The 25,106-nt window shown below is 35.5% G+C and overlaps 1 protein-coding gene across 6 annotated transcripts in view; it reads right to left on the bottom strand.

The window, feature by feature from the left end:
* LOC144978583 (KICSTOR complex protein ITFG2-like) overlaps positions 1–25,106 on the bottom strand; it is a 67,395-nt gene that overhangs the window by 8,371 nt on the left and 33,918 nt on the right. For all 6 annotated transcript variants that reach the window (XM_078924854.1, XM_078924853.1, XM_078924852.1 and 3 more), the window contains 4 exons: positions 12,316–12,500; positions 11,988–12,079; positions 10,580–10,697; positions 5,335–5,511 (listed from right to left, as the gene is read on the bottom strand). In XM_078924854.1, the coding sequence (XP_078780980.1) occupies positions 5,335–5,511; positions 10,580–10,697; positions 11,988–12,079; positions 12,316–12,500 (572 nt within the window). The remainder of the gene's footprint in view (positions 1–5,334; positions 5,512–10,579; positions 10,698–11,987; positions 12,080–12,315; positions 12,501–25,106) is intronic.

The raw sequence follows: 25,106 nt of genomic DNA, 5'->3' as shown, positions 1-25,106 counted from the left end.
GTTGTAATAGTGATGGTAGTTGTAGTAATAGTGGTAGTGATGATGATGTGGTGGTGGTTGTAGTAGTTGTGGTCGTGATGATGTGGTAGTGGTAGTTGTAGTAATAGTGGTCGTGATGATGATGTGGTAGTGCTGGTTCTAGTAGTAGTGGTAGTGATGATGATGTGGTAGTGGTGGTTGTAGGAGTAGTGGTAGTGATGATGATGTGGTAGTGGTGGTTGTTGTAGTGGTAGTTGCAGTGATGATGATGTGGTGGTGGTGGTTGTAGTAGTATTAGTGGTAGTGATAATGATGTGGTGGTGGTGGTTGTAGTAGTAGTGGTAGTGATGATGTGGTGGTGGTTGTAGTAGTAGTGGTTGTGATGATGATGTGGTGGTGGTGGTTGTAGTAGTAGTGGTAGTGATGATGTGATGCTGGTGGTTGTAGTAATAGTGGTAGTGAAGATGTTGTGGTACTGGTGGTTGTTGATGAAGTAGTGGTAATTGCAGTGATGATGATGTGGTTGTGGTAGTTGCAGTAGTAGTGGTGGTAGTGATGACGATGTGGTGGTGGTGGTTGTAGTTGTAGTGGTAGTGATGATGATGTGGTGGTGGTGGTTGTAGTTGTAGTAGTTGTGGTATTGATGATGATGTGGCGGTGGTGGTTGTAGTAGTAGTTGTGGTATTGATGATGATGTGGGAATAGTGGTGATGATAGTTGTAATACTAGTGGCAGTGATGATGATGTGGTGGTTGGAGGGAGGGAGGGGGGAGGGGGGGGGGGCATTCTTGGAACAAACTGACCTCACCGGAATTTGACGGAAGTTGCCCGGAGCCCGGAATTTTTTGCTTCAGACCGGAGTTTTGGCATCACTGCACAGAGTTCAAATTTTCTGTCAAATGCTGATTGATGGTTGGTTTCATAGATCTGTGTGGTGTCGGCATTACAACGGTGTTCACGACCATATGAACGAATGATATCTCCAAGTGGTGATGTATAAAGCACAAAAAGTATTGGTTTAAGAACAGAGCCCTGGGGCATGCCAAAAGGGGAGAACGAGTTTCAAAACAGAATTTGTTGGTGTCATCCCGTAAGTTAAGTTCTGAACTGGTTGAGTGCGGTCCCTTGGACACCAAAATTGTTATGTAGTCACATAAAGAGAATTTCGTGGTCTATTGTGTCAAATACGACTGACAGGTCGAGCAAATTTAACATGGATGTGCTTCCGTTATCAATGACTTTTTCCAGTAACTTTGAAATATACGATAAGTTGGAAATCATCCTGTGATTTTTCAGGTCATCCACATTGAGCCCTTCCTTTTTTAAGAGAGGCTTAAAAACGGCGGTTCAGTATTCTTTAGGGAATATTCCTTGTTCTAAAGAGTTAGAAACCTGGATAAACTATGGATCCATGTGCCTAATGGCTCTGAAGGATAGCTACCTAACTACTGAAATTAATCTAACTACCATAAACATTAGCAAATACCTCAATTTAACATAAAGTTGCGCAAAACTTTTTAAAATACGAGTGGAGGCCTGCAATATTTGCAGGAAAATAAAGGCTATTACTATTACAAAAAGGAACCCATCTATTTTACTATTATACCACCATATTATGGAAATTAACATAGATGAATATTTTTAGCCTTCAACAATCAAAATAAGTTAGGTATAAAGTATGTAGTTGCGTGCAAATTAATTGGCAATAGGGTGGCCTGTGAGATAGCGATTCCCAAAGTCGAATGACTGATCATAATGGCTGAATGATGGGAAGCTTTTTTTTTTTTTAATTTTAATTTTTAAATTAATTTTTTTTAATACAATGTATGAAGGCTTTATTCAAGGGCAATGAATTTTTGTTTTGTTTACAATCCCAGGCCAACATATCTAACAACCCTTTTAATTAGTATCAATTATATTAGCTGTAATTTCAACGTGTTAGATGATTCAAGAGCAATGTTTTCTTTCATTTTTCATCCTAGTCTTACATAACAACAATTAATTTGGCTAATTCCAGTTCCAACGCAGACGGCAGGGAAAGCAGACCTGCCAAATTGAGAACTTCAAATTTAGTCATTTCTATGCCAATTTTTAGTGATTTGACAAGGAAATTAGTAATTTCTGAAATCGTATAAGAACAACAACAAATTTGACATTGATGATCACTTCAACATTACATCATCATGCTGTAGAAATGCTTTATTATTGTTAATATTATTATAATCATCATCATTATTATAGTAGTAGTAGTAGTAGTAGTAGTAGTAGTAGTAGTAGTAGTAGTAGTAGTAGTAGTAGTAGTAGTAGTAGTAGTAGTAGTAATAGTAGTAGTAGTAGTAGTAGTAGTAGTAGTAGTAGTAGTAGTAGTAGTAATAGTAGTAGTAGTAGTAGTAGTAGTAGTAGTAGTAGTAGTAGTAGTAGTTGAAGTAGTAGTGGTAGTAGTAATAGTAATAGTAGTAGTAGTAGTAGTAGTAGTAGTAGTAGTAGTAGTAGTAGTAGTAGATGTAGTTGTAGTAGTAGCAGTATTATTATCATTATTATTATTATTATTACTTTTATTATTATTATTATTATTATTATTATTATTATTATTATTATTATTATTATTATTATTATTATTATTATTATTAATAATAGTATTATTATCATTATCATTATTTATTATGAGAAATAATTCGTAATTTTCCATACAATTTCGTATTTTCGTAATTGGCCATGAAATTTGTCTAAAATTCGTAAAATTAAGAAAAATTCATAAGATTCGACAGGTATGGGATAGCAACTGGGTAATCCTAGAGATACAACAGTTGTATCAATCGATCGATCGAGTTGTACATCCTCTTGATTAAAACAAATTAATACAGATAGCATAAAATATATCAAGGGACGAATTAGTCCATACAAAGAGTTATGTCATTTAAAATTTTTATACCACTATATTGTGGAAATTAACATTAAAAAAAAAAAAAAGCAGTCCTTCAGAGCCATTAGGCCTATGGAGTCGGCATTTATCCCTGTTTCTATAGCATAAATTGGACAATAGCAATTGCTTGCTTCCCTTGGATAGGACGCTAGTTGATAGTAAAGTAGTTTCCACCAGATCTAACAGATCCAGCTACCTAATATCACTGCTGGGTGGACAGGGTGCTCAGAAAAAAAAATCTCAACTGCACCCGGGATCGATATCGGTTCCATTTGAAGGGAGTGCTCAATCAACTGAACTATTGGGACCCCTGTGGAAATTAACACAGATCATGACGCTCTTTTCGAGCTATCAGCAACCAAATTAGGGAGAATCTGAAGGCCATAGGTCAAATTAAGGACTCATGATTATGCCCCACCATCGTGGGGTGTGCATGTATATATCCACAATACTATAATGGTATTTTATTTTGGCATCAGTGTGAACCGTTTCTTTTGAAATAAAGTTCTATTATCATTATTACTATCATCATCATCATCATTGTCCCCATAGTGGTCATAATCATCATCACCACTGTCATCATCTTGATAATTATTTGTTTTATTATTATCCATTCATGTTTTCTTCTCTGCTATGAAAAAATGTTTGTTTCTACTTGATTGATGAGTTATATTAAAGAGTCAATTGTCTATGTCATTGTGTGTGCATGACTATGTTGTCTATTTGAGTGTGGGGTATGTATGTGAATATGTCCACTATACTATAATTGTATTTTATATTGACATCAATGTGAACCAAAATGAATTTCCATTTCTTTGGACAATAAAGTTCTATTATTATTCTAAATAATCGTTGCAAGCAACAGACAATAGAATTACCTTTAATTTAAGAAAGGTTTGAAAGATACACGTATATCAATCTGTGAAAAATAGTTTTATAATTTTTAGATGTGTTCGATGATAAAAATTTAACATTAGCTGTGCGGAACAATGTTGATCCTCAACCCTATTCTTTTTAAAGAATAGATTTGTAAGCATATACATCCAATGCATAATAAATTCACTTTCTGCTCTGCTTCATCTGTTCTAATACCAGTACCAAACGGTCATGCATAGCTGCCAACTTGGAAAATCCGTTGAAAGGAAGCTTTGGTGTAAAAATCAGGGAGATTTGGCTAAAATGCGGGTGATTTAACTGACCCAAAATTTAACAGCAGTGTATTTTAACAGTGACAAGGTTTGTTTTCTTTGGTGCAATAAATTATATTTAAGTAATTAGTTCACGGTTTTGATAAAATACAATGATCTTTTAAAATTACTTTCCAATTGCATTCATGCTTGGAGATGAACTTAAAATATTTATTTCAAGACTCAACTTCTATTAGGAAGAATACATTTATATTCCATCCTGCCAAAACATGCCACAATTTAAAATATCAAACTAAGTATGCTAAATATATTAATTAATTTAAAAATACCCTAGGGAACGTTTTGCTTTAAAATACATATATGACTGAGCAATAATAATATGTCAATGATAATAATGGATGTTTTAAAAAAAATTTGTCTTCTATGTCTTTATCTGTTTCTCTCTTTTTAATACTTTTATCTCAACGAACATGCAATGTGTAATGTACAATATATTGTTACTTATGTTTTAAGGACAATTAAGGAACACTTGGTTCATTTTAAAGCCCCATTAATGATATGATAACAGTTTTAGTAGTAAAGAGAACTTCTAAATAGTCTTAATTCCCACGATGTACATTGACAAAATAAGCATACTTAAAATGGTACTTAAGTAATTAATTCACAGACTTGATAAAATACAATGATTTTAAAAATTATTCTCCAATTACATTCAGGCAGAAAAAAAGGGTAGATTTAATTTTCACAGATGTGAAAAGGGATAAAACCATCTATGATTTATCTAAATATGATTATCTAAATAAGCATTTAATTTTCTGACTGGATGCCTCAAAATCAAAGTTGATTAAATTTTGCTTTCACTAAACACAATCTCTGGTGGAAGTATAAACAAGATCTGAGAACATTCAAAGTATATTGCTTACATGCATCATTTTTTGCAAATCCTCAAACCGGTAAGAAAGATATTAGTGAAAAAGGAGAGTTCTTAATACCAATGATATAGTTTTTTGCAATTTGAGTAAATGTGGAAGTGTTAATTATAAAAACACTGAAACAGGGAACTTTCCAACAAAATTTTAATCTATAAATTTCTGGGAGATGGTCGATAACTCCAAGAGACTGCCGGAGTTTCTGGGAGTGTTGGGAGCTATGGGTCATGTTTAATCATCAATTGTCTAATGACAAACAAACAGTCCGCCACTGTAAACACATCAATTTTTGATCATAAAGTCCCAACTATTTACTAATATATTTATATAGTTACCACTATAAATTTACCAATACCTTTGATATCCAGCTTTGCTAACAAGTCAGTAGTAACCTCCTTAGATGCCATTGTCTCAAGTAAACTGGTCATTCTCAAATGTGGCATAGCAATGTTGTAGTAGATGAAAATTTGGCCATTTGTGGTGGCATACACAAAGCATGGAACATTGCTTCTCTCATGTACTGAATAGGAACCTGAAAAAAGATTGCATGGATATATCAATATCTTTAATACTGTCAGGGGGAAGGGATGGCCAAGTGGTTCGGCAGAGGTCAAAATTTTGAGCCAAGCTTAAGGCACTTTCATTCATTTCCTTGAGCGTATTATATATCTCATATTTGCTGACTTGGACATTCAGTTGACACCAGATGTTTTTTTGATAAATTAATGATCTATTTTCCTTGATGTTATGTCACGGAGATGATATCTTATAATGTCAACATAATGTCTTATATTATCAACATTAGTAACTGCTCCAATCACTTTTCTGAATTAAAAACTCACCCCAAATACCAGAGCACACTCAATGTCTCAAACGTTTCTATGTTACATGTTTGTGTTGAGAATATTGGCTATTAAGCTTGAAATGTTGGCCAACTAACATTGCGGCGTTTGTGTGTATTACACGGCGTCTAAACTGCACTATAAATCTGACCGTTTAGTTTCCCGCTGTTCCGAGCGCCGACGTAACCTCACCCGACAGGTAACCGGGGTCAACAGCGGTCAGCCGATAACAATTCCCAGAACGTAGATTTGACGTGCATTGGGTGATACCAATGGATGATTTCCGTACCAATTAACCTCACGATCTTCGTGACAATGCAATTCCACCCAAAATGCAAAGAATTCTCGCAGACCTCCTCTTTCCATCCGTCCAATTTTTATTTCAATATCTCCAGTATACTTATTCCACAAGCCGTGATTCAAATTCACCTATTTTTCTATAACATTTAAATAAAATTACTTGTAATTACCTCAGGATTCTAAAAAAACGTTGCTATAAACTTCAAATTTTTTTTGGTGTGATTCACAAGGCACAAGTTTTACTACGAAATGAGGTAAGTCTCATTTACTCTTCAGTTTTCATTATTTTGTAATGATTATTTTTCCGCGGTAGGTCAGGTAATAATGATATTACTCCTTTAGCCTTGTTCTTGAAACGTAATATTTCGCTGCGGTTTTATTGTTAATTATATTTTTATTTTTTATTTTTTTTCAATGATGAGTTAATTTGATTTTTAAATTGCATAATTTGAATTATCTTGCTAATGTTTAATTTTAAATGACATTGTGTGTTGGGCCTCAACTTAGCTCAATTGCTTGTTAGAATTTTCCTGCCCCCCCCCCCCCCCCCCCCCTTTCTTTCACCAAATTGGGTGAAGTATTTGGTTTTTCTTTTTCCAAATTTTATGTACGCTGTTATGTATGCATAGATATGAGAAGTAATACAGAGTGTTTTAGAACTCATTTTATTCATTAATTCACTATATCATTGCTTACATCGCTCAGTCAATTTTGAATTTTCTCTTACAGCTTGGACCACACAATTGCAAGTCATAACCAAGCAGTGAATTCATTATGTAGGACATGTGGTATGATTTGTTTAACACAGAAATAGAAACGTACCCGCAAGAAACCATTTAAATGTTCAAATTATTCTAATGACATTCTTTTAGTCTATGGGACTGACACGGCATTGGACAAGCAAGGAGCACACTCATAATTTATGTGTAAAAGGTACACATTATAAAGCACATTGAACACACGACTCATTAGCTTCTTTGTATTTGCTCATTGCCAAAACGCTAATAATAAATAAATCAACCTTGAAACGGGTTACACTTGCATGTTTGATATCGACAGAGTAGAATTTAACAACAAACTACGAAACGCAGGAGAGACTTTTAAATCTCATGCACGAGCCACTGACCCTCAGGGATGGTCCTATTGCCTCTGAATTGGACAGAATACCGCATTACACAACAGGCTTACCACAGCAGATCATTCATTGGCAACCACTGCCACAAATACTTACAAGAAAAAGTCTACACTTACAATTATCCAACAAACAAAGAACTGCACCCACGACCCACTCATCATTGACGACGCATGCAGTATTGGATTAATTTTCGACAATATAAACAATGCCTATAGTCATGTGCACAACTTTATTTCACACACAAAATCGATCAAAGCAGACACAATCCAATATATTCAAAGTGCAATAAAGCATTACACGGAGACATACAGAAAATATTTTCCAAAAAAATAATCCCAAAACAACAGCTCCTTGAGTACCACTGCATACCACACATCACTCAATATAAGTTTAGACTTAGACTTCTTGGAGAACAAGGCACAGAGAGCTGTCACCAAACAACAGCAAAATTGGAGAAAAAGAGCATCCGGCATTATCAATGATATGAATAAAATGCGATTTGTCATCAACGCAATGCAGTTAAAGACCAGCCCCAAACTACACTGACGAGTTTGAATGCTCGTAGCGGATTTATTTTTGTTGAGGAAAAATACGTTTTTTGTGAGGAGAAGTATTTACATTTTGTCTTTATAATACATAAAATTCAGACAAATCCATAGCAACGTTTTTTTTTCTCTAATTTTTTTAATGTTGCACCCGCTATATTTTTTGTGTAATTTGTTACCGTTCATTGATAACATATTGAGAAATCTAGTAATACTATGAAAAAATAAAAAAACACACAGTAAAAGTAGAAAATATAAACTTTTATACCAAGTAGAGATATTTCAACTCATTCAATATGGGTGTCTAACAGACAATAAAACAAAACATTGTTAAATCGAGTGAAACGGCAATCCCCGTTAGGTAAATTCCTCTCGGTGATTGACCGCTCACTGTGACCGGGTCAGCAGGTGTCAGGAACGGGATACCGTCTCAACTAAACTGTTGTCGTTGTGTACGCTGTGATTAACCCGTGACCTCAAGAAGTCGGGGAGAGAAGGCTCTAAAAAGACTAAGGTTTGAAGTGACTTTTTATGGGGTCATGGATAGCTCATATGGTAGAGTCACAATCTCCCCGGCCAGGCGGAGTTGTCATACCAGTAAGGTCACGGGTTCAAGCCCCCATTGCCGCTGAGAAGTTTTTTTCTCTGTTGTCTTCTGGCACTTTCCTACTCACCATTTTTTGTTATTGTTAACATAAGTGCTTGCTCCACTCACTTAATCTCTAATCAGCTTTCAAAGTGTTTTACGGGAAATTAAGTATCCTAGTTTCAAATGTATTTTTTAAGACAAAAACTCCTTAAATAAATTGAACTGGGTTTCTTTCCACTCTTCTTCTTTCCCTCAGGTCTGCTACTGAAATCTGAGGTTATAAGAAACACCTCAAAACTCACCTATTTGATAAATATCTATCTGGCTGATTGTGTTAGCGGCCTTAATTTAGTTAGTATTACCTGTGGCTGTGTGTGTATGTGTGTGTTTCATAGTGAATTGGTGTTTGTTGAATTCCATTGTGCACGGATGCTTGTGATGTTCATGCATTAGTAAATTGTGCATAACTTATCTATGTACAGCGTGTTGAGACTTCTGAGTAAAGGGAGCTTATTATTATAATATTATTAACCCATAGAGGCCCGCTTCCCCTGGAGTCGCCCGCGACTGTTGAGGCCCGCATCGCCCGTCATCGCCCGCGGCCCCCGAGAAAAAACGGATCATGTTTACTTTGTTATTGCAACGAATCACTTTGTTTTATTCTAAGCCGGAAACATCGTAAACGTAATGCGATCGTTCTATTTCCGTTTCCTTTTTACCGCACGTTTATATCGTTGATAGCAAGTGAGTAATCGAATTCAGAAAAATGGCATTCCCGTACTTCACGAGTTTGTTGCGTGGCGCTAGAAATGATGTTTTGGAGAATACTACATGTCCCCTTCTTTGAGTTTAGAAGGGTACACTCAAACCAGGTATTCCAAGTGTTAGTGCCATGCTTTATTCACTCTGCTATCCCATCCCCTAATTTTTTTTGACCTGTTCAAAATGGAATCTCAGGATCAAGGCTTTCACTCCAATATTCATAAATATAAAATATAACAAAACCAAACTTCAATAATTTTCTTTTAATAAAATAAATAACATGAACATTCATAATATTCCACTGGACCTCATTTAAATATTAGACTTTCTTTATCTCTTGCCCCCCTCCCCCCTCAAGCCATCCATCGTCTTATCCTTAAATTACATACCAGTATCATTACTACTATGACTACTACTAATACTACTACTACGACAATGACGACAATTACTACTGCTACTACTACTACTTCTACTACTAAAAGTACTACTGTTGCTTCTGCTGCTGCTACTGCCACTAATGATTATACTAATACCTACATCCCTTATATTTTGTATTAATGTCTAATTCCATTGTATTTATTTTCCAACAATAGTTTACACTTTATCTTATTTCACTTTCTATACTGCATTACACTGTTCCTCCCAGCCTCCCCTCTTTTGACTTAATTAATTGCGCACCTTTATAAATATCTATTGTTCTATTTTAATTCATGCTTCCTTACAAAGGAGCCTACTATTTCCTGCCCATCAACGTTTTTGTTTATTCATCTTAACAACGCCACTAACACATTATCTCATTTGTCTGCAGTGTTCCATTCATCCTGTATTTGTTGATAAAGGGGAAACCCGAAACATCCATTTTATCTGTTTTTGTATATTAAATTGAAGCTTACATTCAATTTCACAATGTTATTTATAATTTTCCACAATACATCATTCATTCCTCCAATGGGCAGTACTCAATTTCCATTTCAGACAATACAAGTCCACTGTATGGCATTAATTTTCTAAACGTGCTCTTACAAAATCCATCAGATGGTTTAATGAATTTGGCCAAGATCACTCTTCAACCAATGATGCATTATCATAACAGATCAAAATAAATATTTTCCATTGGTGTAAAACCATCCAATTTGACATGTAATGATAATGAAACTGATCATATATTGTTGAAGGTTGTATTGTCGATAGTTTTTAAACATCTCTTGCATAGTTGGTTTTCCCTGGATTGAATGGTTTGTCATGGAAGCCCTTATATGTGTAAAGATTGTCTCCCTTCCAATCCATTATTGCTCGACTTTGTTTCATCATTTTAATTTTTTTTTTAAAGGTATAATAGTGTTATATTGCAAAATTCTGCTTGGCATACTTTTGACTTGTCCCTCTAATGAAAATAATATTTTAAAAATAAATAAATATAGACAAACCAGCACAAAAGGCAGCCACACTGTCAGGAAAATTGTAGCAAACAATATCCATCTCATGATTGATGATATAAGTCTGGCCATTCCAAGAACAGCAAATCAACTCCTCCTTCCCATCTCCCTGAAAGGGTTGAGTGAAAGAATTTAAAAAACAACAACCACAACAGAAATTCATACGGTGAAATATCTACCAAATGTACTCAAAGTGCTTTACATGGAGCCCTAACCCAAGCGTGACATTTAACATGTTAATTTATTAATTCATTTAATGTAAGATTAACTGACCAATTGTAATTGATAATGATGATAATTTTTGGTGTCGAATTGCCACAATCGTAACAAATTGAAAACGAAATGAATATGTTTATGTTGTGTATATCGCACTTGTGAAAGAAAGAGAGGAAGAGAGAGAGAGAGAGAGAGAGAGAGAGAGAGAGAGAGAGAGAGAGAGAGAGAGAGAGAGAGAGAGAGAAAAAATAAGTAGGAGTGAAATATCTGTTCAATGTTACAGTTATCGTTTAACGTTATAACAAGTGTAACTAAATGACAAATTGCCATATTTATGGACAATAAAGATCTATTATTATTATTATTATTATTATTATTATTATTATTATTATTATTATGTAAGCTGAGACATGACCCCTTTTTTCTTTCCTGATAGACAAAACTGTTACCAGCCAGGCACTAATTGTCTACCAGAGTACAGTAAGAGAATGTGAGTAAAAAGCCTTCTCCCAGGACTCAACTTTGCATCACATATAGCATGACAAGAACCAAGAACATAGATCAGAAGTACAATGTCATAGCACTAGTCCACAAAGGCGAAAACACAATAGAGAATAAAGTTTGTTTTCAGAAGTTAAATTCATTTTTAGGTTCTTTAAACTTCAATAAAAAGAAAGACGATAGGACTGCTATGAATTGTTGGCTTGTACTACAAAATTTGATGAGCATTGTTCATTTAATAAAACTTGCTGAAAAGAAAAATCTGGCAAAAGAACTAATGATATAAAGAACTTCGAATTCTTAATCAATACCTCTAAGAGAAAATTGGTAACTAAGGCTACCTAGACATTGTGACTACATTCTCCCCCCACCACTAAAACTATGATATCTTTAAACTTCCAAGTTAGATCTTATTTTACTTTAACCTGGCATTATGCTCACTATTATCATAAAGAGAATGTTGACACCGATGTGACTTTGGGAAGTAAACCTGTGTTTGACTTTCCTGCTGAAAACGGTTTGGTCTAAAATAAGTAATGAAATTAAGATTTTACAGAAATTTGGTTGATCGTATAAAGTTAAAATAAAAATATAAAACTAATGATAAAAAACAACAAAAAAAAGAAAACAAAAATAACTAGTGATAATAATGATCATATCTACGATAATGTGATTTACTCACAGTGACGTCGAGCTTAAACAGAGCAAATAATTCATGTTCCATCTGCAAGGACCACAATACGTTATCCTCCTTGTTAACAAATGCAACAGAGCCTGAGGGAATGAAGATAGTAAACAAATATACAATCGTAAATTGCATTTATTATATTAAAAACTGCTTCAAGAAATCTCAGCTGTACTGTTGCCATTGAGATAGCAAGTGATCACCAAAGTTTTGTCCCACAATGTCAAAGAATCAAACAAGAGGTAGACAGGGTCATCTGATTTTAAGTAATAATAATTTTAGGAGTTTTATGGGGAAAAAATGTATTAAAATTTTTACAACTCACCATCTAATGTGGCGATGGCAAAGCACGTTTCCTCTGCAGGTGAGTTGCCGAGTTCTTGTCCATCTCTGTCATTGATATTAAGATGCCCTGGCAACTGTTTGACTGCACCAACAATAAAAGTACTGGAATTCTCATTCTGGACTACGTGATGGACCAAAGGGTGGTAGGCAATGCCACTGTCCTCACTGTGATTCATGTAATAATTAAAAAAGTGCAAGCAGTCAATATATGCTGACTTATGATGGTGGTGTTGTGAATGAATTTTTATATACCAAATGATGAAAATGAGATCATGGATTTAAAAAACATTAAAATAAATAATAATAATCACTCGCGAGGGAAAGAAAAGATAAGATCTGCTAGAAAGACATTTTTAAAAAGGACATAAACGTTTTCATGGTCAATTCTAATTCACAAATTCACAGGAAATAACTAACAACAGTGAACGAATTTACACAGCTTTATCACATGAATACATATCACAAGAACAACCCACATGAGAAACAACAAAATGGAACACACTTTTTTTTTTTTTTGTTTGTTGCTTTAGGTCTCTTCCAACACAATTGAGGTTATATGAGAGACCGCTGAAACAAAAAAACAAGCAATCTAACACAAATAGTACAAATGTAAATCAAAATCATAACCTAAAGATATCATAAGCTAAATTATAAATAACCAAGAACAAACAGGCAGAAGATTTACAGAAAAAAAAATATCCCTGTCAAAAATACAATCACAAACCAAAGAAGCAGGATAGGCTAGTAAAGAGAAGAAACAACATCACTATCGGATCGTACACCCATGCGAACATCATAGGTATATGATTCAAGGGTGATGTTCCCATCCAACCACCCGCTGGAACACACTTTGACACAAGAACAAATAAGTGTATTCGTAGTATCTGCGTTTGTTGCCATCTTTTTGTCCAAAAGTTGCCATTAATTTTAAGGCTTTTAACTCAGCATGGCGTAATATGGCATGAAAAGAAATAGACATATCCATCAAATCAGGCTGAATCACATAATTTATGATAACAAAAAAATAACAAGGCTTTCAAATTGCGAGTCTCATTGTGGAATTTCTGTAACATATTTGGATAGAGAAAAATTGAAAGATGTCCAATGACTATAGATACGTGAACTTTGGATAAAAACAATCTGCTACCTAATATAAATAATAATAATAATAATAATAATAATAATAATAATAATAAATAATAATAATAATAATAATAATAATAATAATAATAATAAAATTAATAGTAAAAGTAACAATAATAATGATAATAATTATCAATAAAAATAATAAATAATGATGATAATAATAATAATAATAATAATAATAATAATAATAATAATAATAATAATAATAATAATAATAATAATAATAATAATAATATAATAATAATAATAATAATAATAATAATAATAATAATAATAATAATAATAATAACAATTATTATTATTATTATTATAATTATTACTATTATTATTACTATTTCTCATTTATCAGATATATATTACTCTTTTGAAAAAACTTGTCCATGAGGTCGAAAAATGTGCCATAAAAAAAAAGCTAAAATTTTAAAATCTTTAGAACGAGAAAGAGATGAAGTGAAGCGGAAGTGAAAATAAACTTTCTTTCTTAAAGTAAAGAGATGTAATTCCTTTTTATTATTTGGCAAACATGAACTGGGGAACTGACCCTAAAACTCTAAGGACCACAGCATTGGCCCTCAGCTACTCAACTGCGGAGTACTGCTCAGCTGTATGGGCCCGATCATGCCATGCCTCCAAGCTAGACCCCGAGCTCAACAACGCCTGCCGGATCATAACGGGCCAGCTGAGAGCAACACCATTACCACTGGTCTACCGTGCAGCAGGAATAGCCCCACCACACATCCGGAGGGAAACTCATGCCCAAATACAAAAATACAAACAGGAAATGGACCAGAGACACCCCCTTCATGACCACAATTGCCCCAAAAGCAGGCTCAAATCAAGGAAGAGCTTCCTCACAGTAGAGAGCCTTCACCCAGACCACTCAGCATTCTTCCGCCTGGACAAATGGGTAGAATGGGACAAGACAGCAAACGATGCCCTCCAGCCCCCAACAGAAAAGCTCCCAGCAGGCACAGACCTCAAGAGAAAAGAATGGGTGGCGTTGAACAGAGCTAGAGCAAAGGTGGGAAACACCGCCACCAACCTCTTTAAATGGAAAATCTCACCGGGCACTGAATGCCCATGCGGTCACCCCAGACAGACCATGGACCACATCCTGTCTGAATGCTCGCTGGGACCTCACTGCACCAATGCTGACCTGAGGGAATGCAACCAGACTGCCCGGGACTGGCTGACTCACTGGCGCGACAAGATATGATATGATTATTTTTTTTATCCGTTTTTGGGGGGGGGGGGGGGGGGGGGGGGTAATTAAAAATATATATATATATATATTATTTCCAAGTAGTGTTTTTTTCCTTCTTTTCTTTTTTCGCCGCAAAATTTTTATTCTCTTTTGTCTTCAGGCACTTTTCTACTCGCATCATTTTCTGTTATTATCAACATAAGTGCCGGCTCCAATCATTTTTCCGAGAAAAAGTTTTTATTCTCTAGTGTCTTATGGCACTTTTCAAGTCAAGTCACTTCATTTCTTGTTCTGGGTCTTTGCCCAAGGTGGGCAGTCACCCTGTGTCTTCTATCCTCTATATCTGTTTTCCGCGTTGCTTTCTGTCTTTGTCTTGTGTAACAGTAGTGTATATAATACATTCATACCCACATTTTGATAAGAACTTCTTCACATAATAATAAGAACTTTTTATCTCCCTTGTTTTTTCTTCTTTACTTTCGTTTTGTAACCAGCTGGCTTCGGAAAATAAAAAGTTTAGTTAAAATCCAACAATCCTGTATTGTATACTCATTTTATAACCATTTTACATTTTGTAATTGGATTACCTAGTTTTATCCTAGCCCTGGCCAGAGGCCTTGACTGTATAGTTATAGTTTTGGGAGATTATATTTTTTTCCTTGCAAACCATCTCTCTGTGGTGATGTACTGGTACACTTTATTATTTTTTTTTGCTTTAAATATAATACGATATTTTGTAAACATTTGAGTGTATTCCTAATAGTGGGGACCTATGCTTAAGTCTGGATGAGACTTTAAGTTGATCTCAAACTAAGTACCCTGATTTGAGATTGAGGGTAGACACGCCTGCAACAGCATAGTTGGGAAAAATCTTATACTTATTAGCTTTTTGTAGTGATCATTTTTTTGTTAATCTCTCTCTATCAATTACTCAAGACCACAACGCTTTTCTCTTTCTTGAACTTCTTGCCGGTTTTTAAGAAATCAATCACAATTCTTTTGCAAATTTTGTGTTTTTTGCTTGCAAAATTAGGGGATTTGGTTGGTAAATTTTATTTTGCAAAAAACCGCCAGCCAGTACAAACACTTCATTTTACAATCCGACAGTGGAATTCTTTACACTGCGAATAATGTTAACAAATTAGAAAGTCACCCAATCTGGCCGGTAAGCAAAATCTAAGCAAAACACATCAACTGATAAAAAAATAGCTACATCTTCTATAAATGACACTAATAAAATAGCATACCCTATTGAAATTCATATTCATATGACAGAATCAAAGCATTACTCAGTAGAGTACTAGAGGAAACAGAAATTAAATCATACACTTCATTTTTTCAAATTAAATTTTTGGGGGATAAAATTTCTTTATTTTACAAGACAAATTCACATATGTGACTCCCCGCCTCAAAACAGTATTAAGTCAGTATTTTACTTTTTTTTTTTTTGGTACCCAATCAAAGCATATTTTATGCCTAAAAATTTGATACCATTCATATTGATAAAATTCTGATCATTCGTTGCCAGGATATGACCTCTTGAAAAAAGTTGTGGTACCTCTTTGTTTGTTTTTGTTTTTAAGGGTTTTACCGCGCTTGCAACACATTTAGATTATATCAGCGCTAGGAAAAAGGAAGAAAATTGGATAGTGAAAAGATTCTAGATGTACAATAAAAAGGACTTAAGGAAAAAAGTAAGACAAAGGGGAGTGGTTCAAATAGGGAACAGATGTAGATTCCAAGAGCACACCATCAATTTACTTAGTTTGAGATCACTTCTCATGCACCAGCACACATGATCCCACAAAGAGGAATACACTCAAATGCTTACATTATACATTCAAAATAACAAACATAACAATACATAACAGAGAGATGATTTACAATGAATAAAATATCATCCCCCAAAACAATAACTATGCATTTGAATTTGACTGTTTCCCTCCCAGCCAGGGCCAGGGAAAAACAAAGTAATCTCATTCCAAGACAAAGACAGAAAGCAAATTGGAAAACAGATGTAGGGTGATAGAAGACAGAGTAAGTGCCACCCTGCCCACTATGGGAGGCTTAGAACCCCACCCAGGAGGCACCTCTTTCAAGCATAGTCAAATCAATGGGCAAAGATAATTCCTTAGATACGGGTGTTGAAAATTTGATGACAGAAATAAAATTTTGCATTTGCTTTGAATATAAATAAATAATCCAATTGTCATGTTTGTAATTATTAATAATTATGTAAGATGCCCTTAAATTAATCCAAACCCTAGAAAAATGCTGGCAATTTTATGAAATTGTTCACTTATTGAAGGGCTTTTGGCATTGAAATATAAAATCAATGAAATAAGAATTATAAATGTGACATTTTTGTCTTATTTAACAGAGGAAATACGATTTCAAAATGCCAAAAGTTAAAGAACAGTTTATAATTTCAAAGTACAATTTGAAACTACGTGAAGCCGGATGGACAGGGAGAGAGGTATTAAGAAAGAGGATGAAAGAGGAAGAGTAAAAATGAGAGAATAAAAAAAGATGCATACATACACACACATGAGAGAAAGAGAAAAAGAAAATGAGACAGAAAGAGAGAGAGAAGAGAGAGAGAAGAGAGAGAGAGAGAGAGAGAGAGAGAGAGAGAGAGAGAGAGAGAGAGAGAGAGAGAGAGAGAGAGAGAGAGAGGAGAGAGAGAGAGAGGAGAGAGAGAGAGAGAGAGAGAGAGGAGAGAGAAGAGAGGAGAGCAAGGCCCTCATAGTGTTACAGAGAAGAAATCAGAAGAGAGGAGAGACACAGGCATGTTCTCTCATAGTTGTTACAGGAATAAATATAATATGGGATGATGAAGATCGTGATGGTGTTATAGGGGAATGGTGAAAAAGAAGGATTGTAACGAAAATATTAGGAAGGTTGTTGTGATGATGATGATGAAGATGGTGATGATGATGATGTTGTTGTTGATGCCGGGGTTGTTTTTTTCGATGACTACGATGTTACTACTGTGCATTTGTGTGTGTCTATGTCAATATTGTATTCAGAGACGCCAACTTTAAATTTGGCTCACAGGAGTTTCAGACACCACTCGTAGGAATTTCAACGCCGAAAGAGGAATTTCCGCACACAAGAAAAAGGTATTTGATATTGTGTTTACATATTGTATAGTTCTAAATAGATAACTGATTAGAATTATATTATGATACATAAACACATTGCCAAATACAATCCCAAAGTTTCTTTATTTCAAATGAAGTAAAGCGCCAAAACCTAATGGTAGAGATTGTAGTACTGGTGGTAATGTGGTGTTGGTGGTTGTAGTAATAGTAGTAGTGATGATGAAGATGTGATAGTGGTTGTTGTTGTAGTAGTTGTGGTAGTGATGATGATATGGTGGTGGTGGTGGTTGAAGTAGTAGTTGTAGTGATGATGATGTGTTGGTGGTATAGTGGTTGTAGTTGTTGTGGTCGTTTTTACAATGAGGTGATGGTGGTTGTAGTAGTGGTGGTAGTGTTGTTGATGTAGTGGTGATGGTGGTTGTAGTAGTAGTAGTGGTAATGATGATGTGGTGGTGGTGGTGTTTGTAGTAGTAGTGGTAGTGATGATGTGGTGGTGGTGGTTGTAGTAGTAGTGCTCGTGATGATGATGTGGTGCTGATGGTTGTAGTAGTAGTTGTAGTGATGATGATGTGGTGGTGATGGTGGTTGTAGTAGCAGTGGTAGTGATGATGATGTGGTGGTGGTGGTTGTAGTAGCAGTGGTGGTGGTAGTGATGAAGATGAAGTGGTGGTGGTGCTTGTAGCAGTGGTGGTAGTGATGATGTGGTGGTGGTGGTTGTTGTATTAGTAGTGATAGTGATGATGTGGTGGTGGTGGTTGTAGTAGTAGTGGTAGTGATGTTGTAGTGGTGGTTGTAGTAGTAGTGGTAGTTGCAGTGATGATTATGTGGTGGTGGTGGTTGCAGTAGTAGTGGTAGTGATGATGTTGTGGTGGTGGTTGTAGTAGTAGTAGTGCTAGTGATGATGTGGTGGTGGTGGTTGTAGTAATAGAAGTGGTAATGATGATGTGGTGGTGGTGGTTGTAGTAGTAGTGGTAGTGATGATGTGGTGGTGGTGGTTGTAGTAGTGCTCGTGATGATGATGTGGTGCTGATGCTTGTAGTAGTAGTGGTAGTGATGATGATGATGATGATGATGTAGTGGTGGTTGTTGTAGTAGTAGTGGTAGTGATGATGATGTGGTGGTGGTGGTTGTAGTGATTTAGATGAAGTGATGGTGGTGCTTGTAGTAGTAGTGGTAGTGATGATGTGGTGGTGGTGGTTGTTGTAGTATTAGTGATAGTGATGATGTGGTGGTGGTGGTGGTTGTAGTTGCAGTGATGATGATGTGGTGGTGGTGGTGGTGGTTGCAGTAGTAGTGGTAGTGATGATATGGTGGTGGTGGTTGTAGTAGTAGTGCTAGTGATGATGTGGTGGTGGTGGTTTTAGTAGTAGTAGTGGTAATGATGATGTGGTGGTGGTTGTAGTAGTAGTGGTCGTGGTTGTAGTAGTAGTGGTAATGATGATGTGGTGGTGGTGGTTGTAGTAGTAGTGGTAATGACGATGTAATGCTGTTGATGGTTGTAGTAGTAGTGGTAGTGATGTTGGTAGTGGTGGTTGTAGTAGTAGTGGCAGTTGCAGTGATGATGATGTGGTGGTGGTGGTTGCAGTAGTAGTGGTAGTGATGATGTGGTGGTGGTGGTTGTAGTAGTAGTGGTAGTGATGATGTGGTGGTGGTGGTTGTAGTAGTAGTAGTGGTAATGATAATGTGGTGGTGGTGGTGGTTGTAGTAGTAGTGGTAGTGATGATGTGGTGGTGTGGTTGTAGTAGTAGTGGTAATGATGATGTGGTGGTGGTGGTTGTATTAGTAGTGGTAATGACGATGTAATGGTGTTGGTTGTGGTTGTAGTACTAGTGGTAGTGATGATGATGTGGTGGTGGTGGTGGTTGTAGTAGTAGAGGTCGTGATGATGATGTGGTAGTGGTGATTGTAGTAGTAGTGGTAGTGATAATGTGATGCTGGTGGTTGTAGTAGTAGTGGTATTGATGATGATGTGGTAGTGGTGATTGCAGTAGTAATGGTAGTGATGATGATATGGTGGTGGTTGTAATAGTGATGGTAGTTGTGGTAGTGGTAGTGATGATGATGTGGTGGTGGTTTTTAGGAGTAGTTGTGGTACTGATGATGTGGTGGTGGTTGTAGTAGTAGTGGTAGTGATGATGATATGGTGGTGGTTGCAGTAGTAGTGGTAGTGATGATCGTTTTAATACTAGTGGCAGTGATGATGATGTTGTGGTTGGGGGGGGGGGGGGGGGGGGGGGTGGGGGAGGTATCCTTGGAACAAATTGACCTCACCGGAATTTAACGGAAGTTGCCCGGAGCCCAGATTTTTTTGCTCCAGACCGGAGTTTTTTCCGGTGAAACCGGAGTTTTGGCATCACTGTGTATTGTTATTGTTATAAATGTGTAACCAAATGACAAATTGCCACTTTTTTTAGGACAGTAAAGATTTATTATTATTATTATTTTGATAATGCCTTTGCGCAAGAGCGATACGCGAGGTGCGTCCTGGGACAGTCCTGTCCTAGTGCGGTACGCCTTTTGAATAGAAGGCACAGGACAAATTCGTCCTGGGACAGTTTGGTCCTAGTGCGGAAGGAGCCTAATGGCTTTTCAACAAAAGATGGGTGTGTAGTAGACAGCTTAGCATTGACACGCCTTTTCATTTCCATTTCACTTCACCTCTGAGTAGTTTCACATCATTCATTATCAATTATCGCACAAGAACAAGATCTTATTTTAGCTTTACATTTTACTAAAAGAATGAACTGTGCTTAAAATCAAAATACTATGTGAAGTCGATGATGAAAAAAGTTGAGCAAGAAGGAGATATGTAAAAATCACAGCATCCCGAACTCAACTCTATCAACAATTTTGATTGGAAAACGAAAACCCCCAAAATATTTTTAAAACACACCCCAAAAAAATTTTTTTTTTTAAAAGGCTACAAAGACGGCATTTATTCAACAACTCCATTTAAGGCGAAAACCATGATACGATTAAATGAGCAGATTCCTTAAATAGTTACTACCCTTGAAAAACATTGCAAAACGGGAACTTGCTTTAAACCAAAATGTTTTTAAACCGAAATGGTATAGAAGGTCCCCAAAATTTCGGTAATTTTACTGTATGTATGTATGTATATATATATATATATATATATATATATATATATATATATATATATATATATATATATATATATATATATATATATATATTAGACCTGCATGCGAGTCCTGACCAAATTGTCTGAACTTTTTCACACATATCGCATTACCGGATATTTTATTTTGTAACTCAGTACTTAGTCATATACATTTTCTTTTGGATTGTCCTACCGAATATATTTATTTTAAAATGTTAAAAAGTACCAAACATTTATAGGGACAAGGGACAGCATGGAGGTAGAGTGGTAGTTTTATATTTTTTCAAAATAAAAATTAATAATTATTTTTTACATAGACAGATAGGCCTTTAAAAACCATTTAATGAGATACCTTACTTTTGGATCTAGGATAAACGGTTCCAAAGTTATGATGATTTTACTACTCTAAATTTAGTCTTACAAAAAGCTCAAAATTGATTGAGAATTCCCCCACTGGGAAGCCTCTCGATAAGGTGACTACTGATTAAAACGGGATCTTAGCATAGAGAAAAGAGGGTTGGTCACTTGTGGTCAACATTAAACATACTGCACTGCCTTCAATCTTTATGAAATTTGATATAGACACAGACAAATGATTTATCTAGATGCCTTCTCTTTTATTTTTTTTGCTATCTCAATTTTGAAAAAGATTTCAAAAGTTTTAAAATGATGTTATTTTTATCAAATTCTAATTTTTTATACAATATGTCAACATTGATTTCTATCACTATCACATCAAAAGAAATCTTGATCTCTGCCCTTTAAAATGATACCAGAGCCGTTCATATACTGTGAAAAATAATGCAACAGTGATTATAATTATATGAAATTGTGTTATACAAATTTTAACCCAAAGTTGCGCTTCACTTGTCCAATGGCTAATCGGCACCTGTCTACCTACAGTCTACAGACTGGGCTAGGGCGAGGATTGAGTGAGTTAAGAAATCTTGTGAAGCTTGGAGAGAGGACGAGTCTTTGTCTCAGCAGTGAAAACAGCCGTCAACGACTGAGGTGTTTTTCTTTTTTCTCTCTTGTGTTACTTTGACTTTGACTGTCTGTGAGAATGCCTCTTTATGAATGATTTTCCTTTGCCACCGTAATCGGACCCCCACAGTAGTTTTTAACCTGGAATAATTGATCTTATCTCTAACTCTAAAGAGCAATAACCATCCCAATCATTAGACTTTAATCCACTGGCAAAAAAAAATACAAAATGCAGCACCCGGCTGGGCTGGCTTTCTCACGTACTCCGAAAGAAAATCATCGCCAATTCCATTTGAATAGATTTCGAACACCATTCTCAACTGACTTCAGATCCGACGAACGGTCAAAGAATTGTTCAGGCATGATAACAAAAAATAATGTAAAAGAGTAATAGATCAAAATATACAACGACAAATCCCGAAAGTTTATTGATAGAGCGAATAAAATTGAAATGTAGCAACGTTCAATTGAACAAACAAAAGTTACTTGAATGGAATATCGAAAGTATGAAAACGAAAGTTAACGAACTGCGCATGCTCGATTATATCGACACACTACTCGTTTTTCAGACAATGAAGAGTTGCGGTCGAATCGGAGACTAGCGGAGTTTCCCGATAATTGCCGAACGAGCGTAACGAGGGCTTGAAAGTGCCGACAATATTGTCGGCAATCCGACGCCCATTCGTCGGCACTTGACTGCTCGCCGCCGGTCGAGTTGGTGCTCGCCGACACTCCGACAATTGATGTCACTCGCAATCAGATTACTTTAGCAATAAAATAAAAATAAGTGATCCGGGAGATCGCAACTACCGTGATTGTCGGAAAACCGACAATTGTCGGCACACATGCAGGTCTAATATATATATATATATATATATATATATATATATATATATATATATATATATATATATATATATATATATATATATATATATATATATATATATATATATATATATATATATATATATATATAGAGCAGTGACTATGAAAATTTTTGTCTTCTCTTTTTGTAGGAAATACTCCTCTTAAATCAAAGCCCTATCTCCACTGAGTAAAAATCTTTTTGAATTTTGGAAATCCATTAATATATAACAAAGTTATGCAGTTTCAAATGTGTCATTTATTTGGATGACTCACAAAGAGAAAAAAATACGGAAAATATGGGACGCTTTTTCTGAGTTTTATTCTGGTTTGTGGCTGTATCTCGCTTAATACGTGGAATAAGATATTAAAACTTGGCAATTTTATGGCAAAATTATCAGAAAATATGATGAAGACATCAGAAAATTTCTAACTTGTATAGTTTTAGAGCTGTATGGCTAGGGTCAACTATAATTTTGTTTTAAAATATACATAATATTGATCATTTGGAACTTTTCCGAAGTGTAATTTTGTCTACAACACATATAAATCAAACGAAAAATGCCTGCTAAATTATTACCAATCAGTCCCGTGAGACCATGGCTTATGTTATTTCTAGTATTTATTTGAGAGAGAGAGAGAGAGAGAGAGAGAGAGGAGAGAGAGAGAGAGAGAGAGAGAGAGGAGAGAGAGAGAGAGAGAGAGAGAGAGAGAGAGAGAGAGAGTTAATCTACTATCCCTATGACATAACAATGAAACAATGCCTTAATTTTTAAAAAGCGCGCGAGGAATTGTGTCAGATGGCCACTCGTGTGGCCAAATATATAATTTTGCTTCTTTTATTAAATTTTATTCATCTATTTTTGTCTCATTGATATTTATCCTAGTCTATTCAATTTTCTGTTTGTTAAAATTTAGTTCATTTTAAGTGGGCCAGTCTTAATAGTGAAAGCCATATGATTTTCTATTTAGCCACTTTTGAAATCGAATTTGGTCAGGTTAAAGTCTGACCACCTGGCAGCCTTGCCTCGCTCACGTCATTTTCGTGTCGGGCGATGGTGGAGCAAAATGGCCGTCTCCATACTTTCACTAATTGAAATGCAAATTGGGTTGATGTTTTGTGAGAATACGGGAAAAGTACTTATCATAATCCAATGAAATTTGAAATATAAATACCAAGAAATGTGCATATATAACCTTATGAGCGACAAAATCTCTCCTCTTTGTAGTTTTAGAAATATTGTACTCCAAAGAGTAAAAATCTATTTTAACGGTCTTCTGGTAATCGTAGGAGTTTTGTCGCTTGACATAATCTAAAATGACCTCTTTTCTAACTGTGTGCCAACTTTCAGTCATATTCATCGATAAACAGCTTCGTAATTGATTTTTTAAAATAGCATGTACGGAACGGCTTCATCCCATATTTTGTCGCGAATTTGGGCACTTCGTGAGCGAAAAAGAGGCCCAAAGATTTGTGCGGGATAGTCATTGCTAATATGTATATATATTATAAAACAAAAACCATGAAATAATAGTGCTCAACTTTAGTATAAAAGGAGATATTTATAAACAGCTATTTATATATATATATATATATATATATATATATATATATATATATATATATATATATATATATATATATATATATATATATATATTATATATATATATATATCGGAGTGGCTATTCGTCAGTACTGACCCCCAGGCGCTGGCGCCTGCGGGTCAGTACTGACGAACAGGCACCGGCGTCTGGGGGTCAGTACTGACTAATACTATTACTAGTACTGATGCCAATTGGTCAGTTCTGACCTGGCCACGGGCGTTGACGGTACCAAAATTATGGAAAAATGCCATTTTTAAAAATAACTTGCTCTACGACAAATAAATCAGCATTTCCTGTCCCATACTAGTACTAGTCGCAGGGAAGCCCTTGTTTTCACTAAATTTTTTTGTCGGTTTACGTGAGATTTTTAATAAATATATCAATTGATTAAACAAGTGAAATTGTCCAATCCTGAGAAAAAACCAAATTTGGTGTTGAAACGCCAAACTGGAAGCCCTATATTTCGGTTCATCCAACGCGCATGCTCACTGCACTGATGCGTGGCGCCAGAACTGAAAGTGAAAGCTCTTTCATTGTCTCGTCTTTCTTCATTCCTGTCATTTGAAATTCGGCTTGCTCGCATCTTACTGAGACAGGAAAAGTAGAAAACGGTAAGGGCTGCCTGAAGCCGGTGATTGTAAAATACTAACGAAAGAGTGAAAATGAAAGGCTTCGCATGGGAACAAAACAGACAATGGACGTTTCGGGTACAAACCCTTCATCAGCACAACAAT

This window comes from Berghia stephanieae, chromosome 8 (genome assembly GCF_034508935.2).
Source record: "Berghia stephanieae isolate SIO BIC M18660-M18661 chromosome 8, UCSD_Bste_1.3, whole genome shotgun sequence".
In the NCBI taxonomy this organism is placed as follows: Eukaryota; Metazoa; Mollusca; class Gastropoda; order Nudibranchia; family Aeolidiidae; genus Berghia; species Berghia stephanieae.
This window is presented reverse-complemented; position numbering and strand designations above follow the sequence as displayed.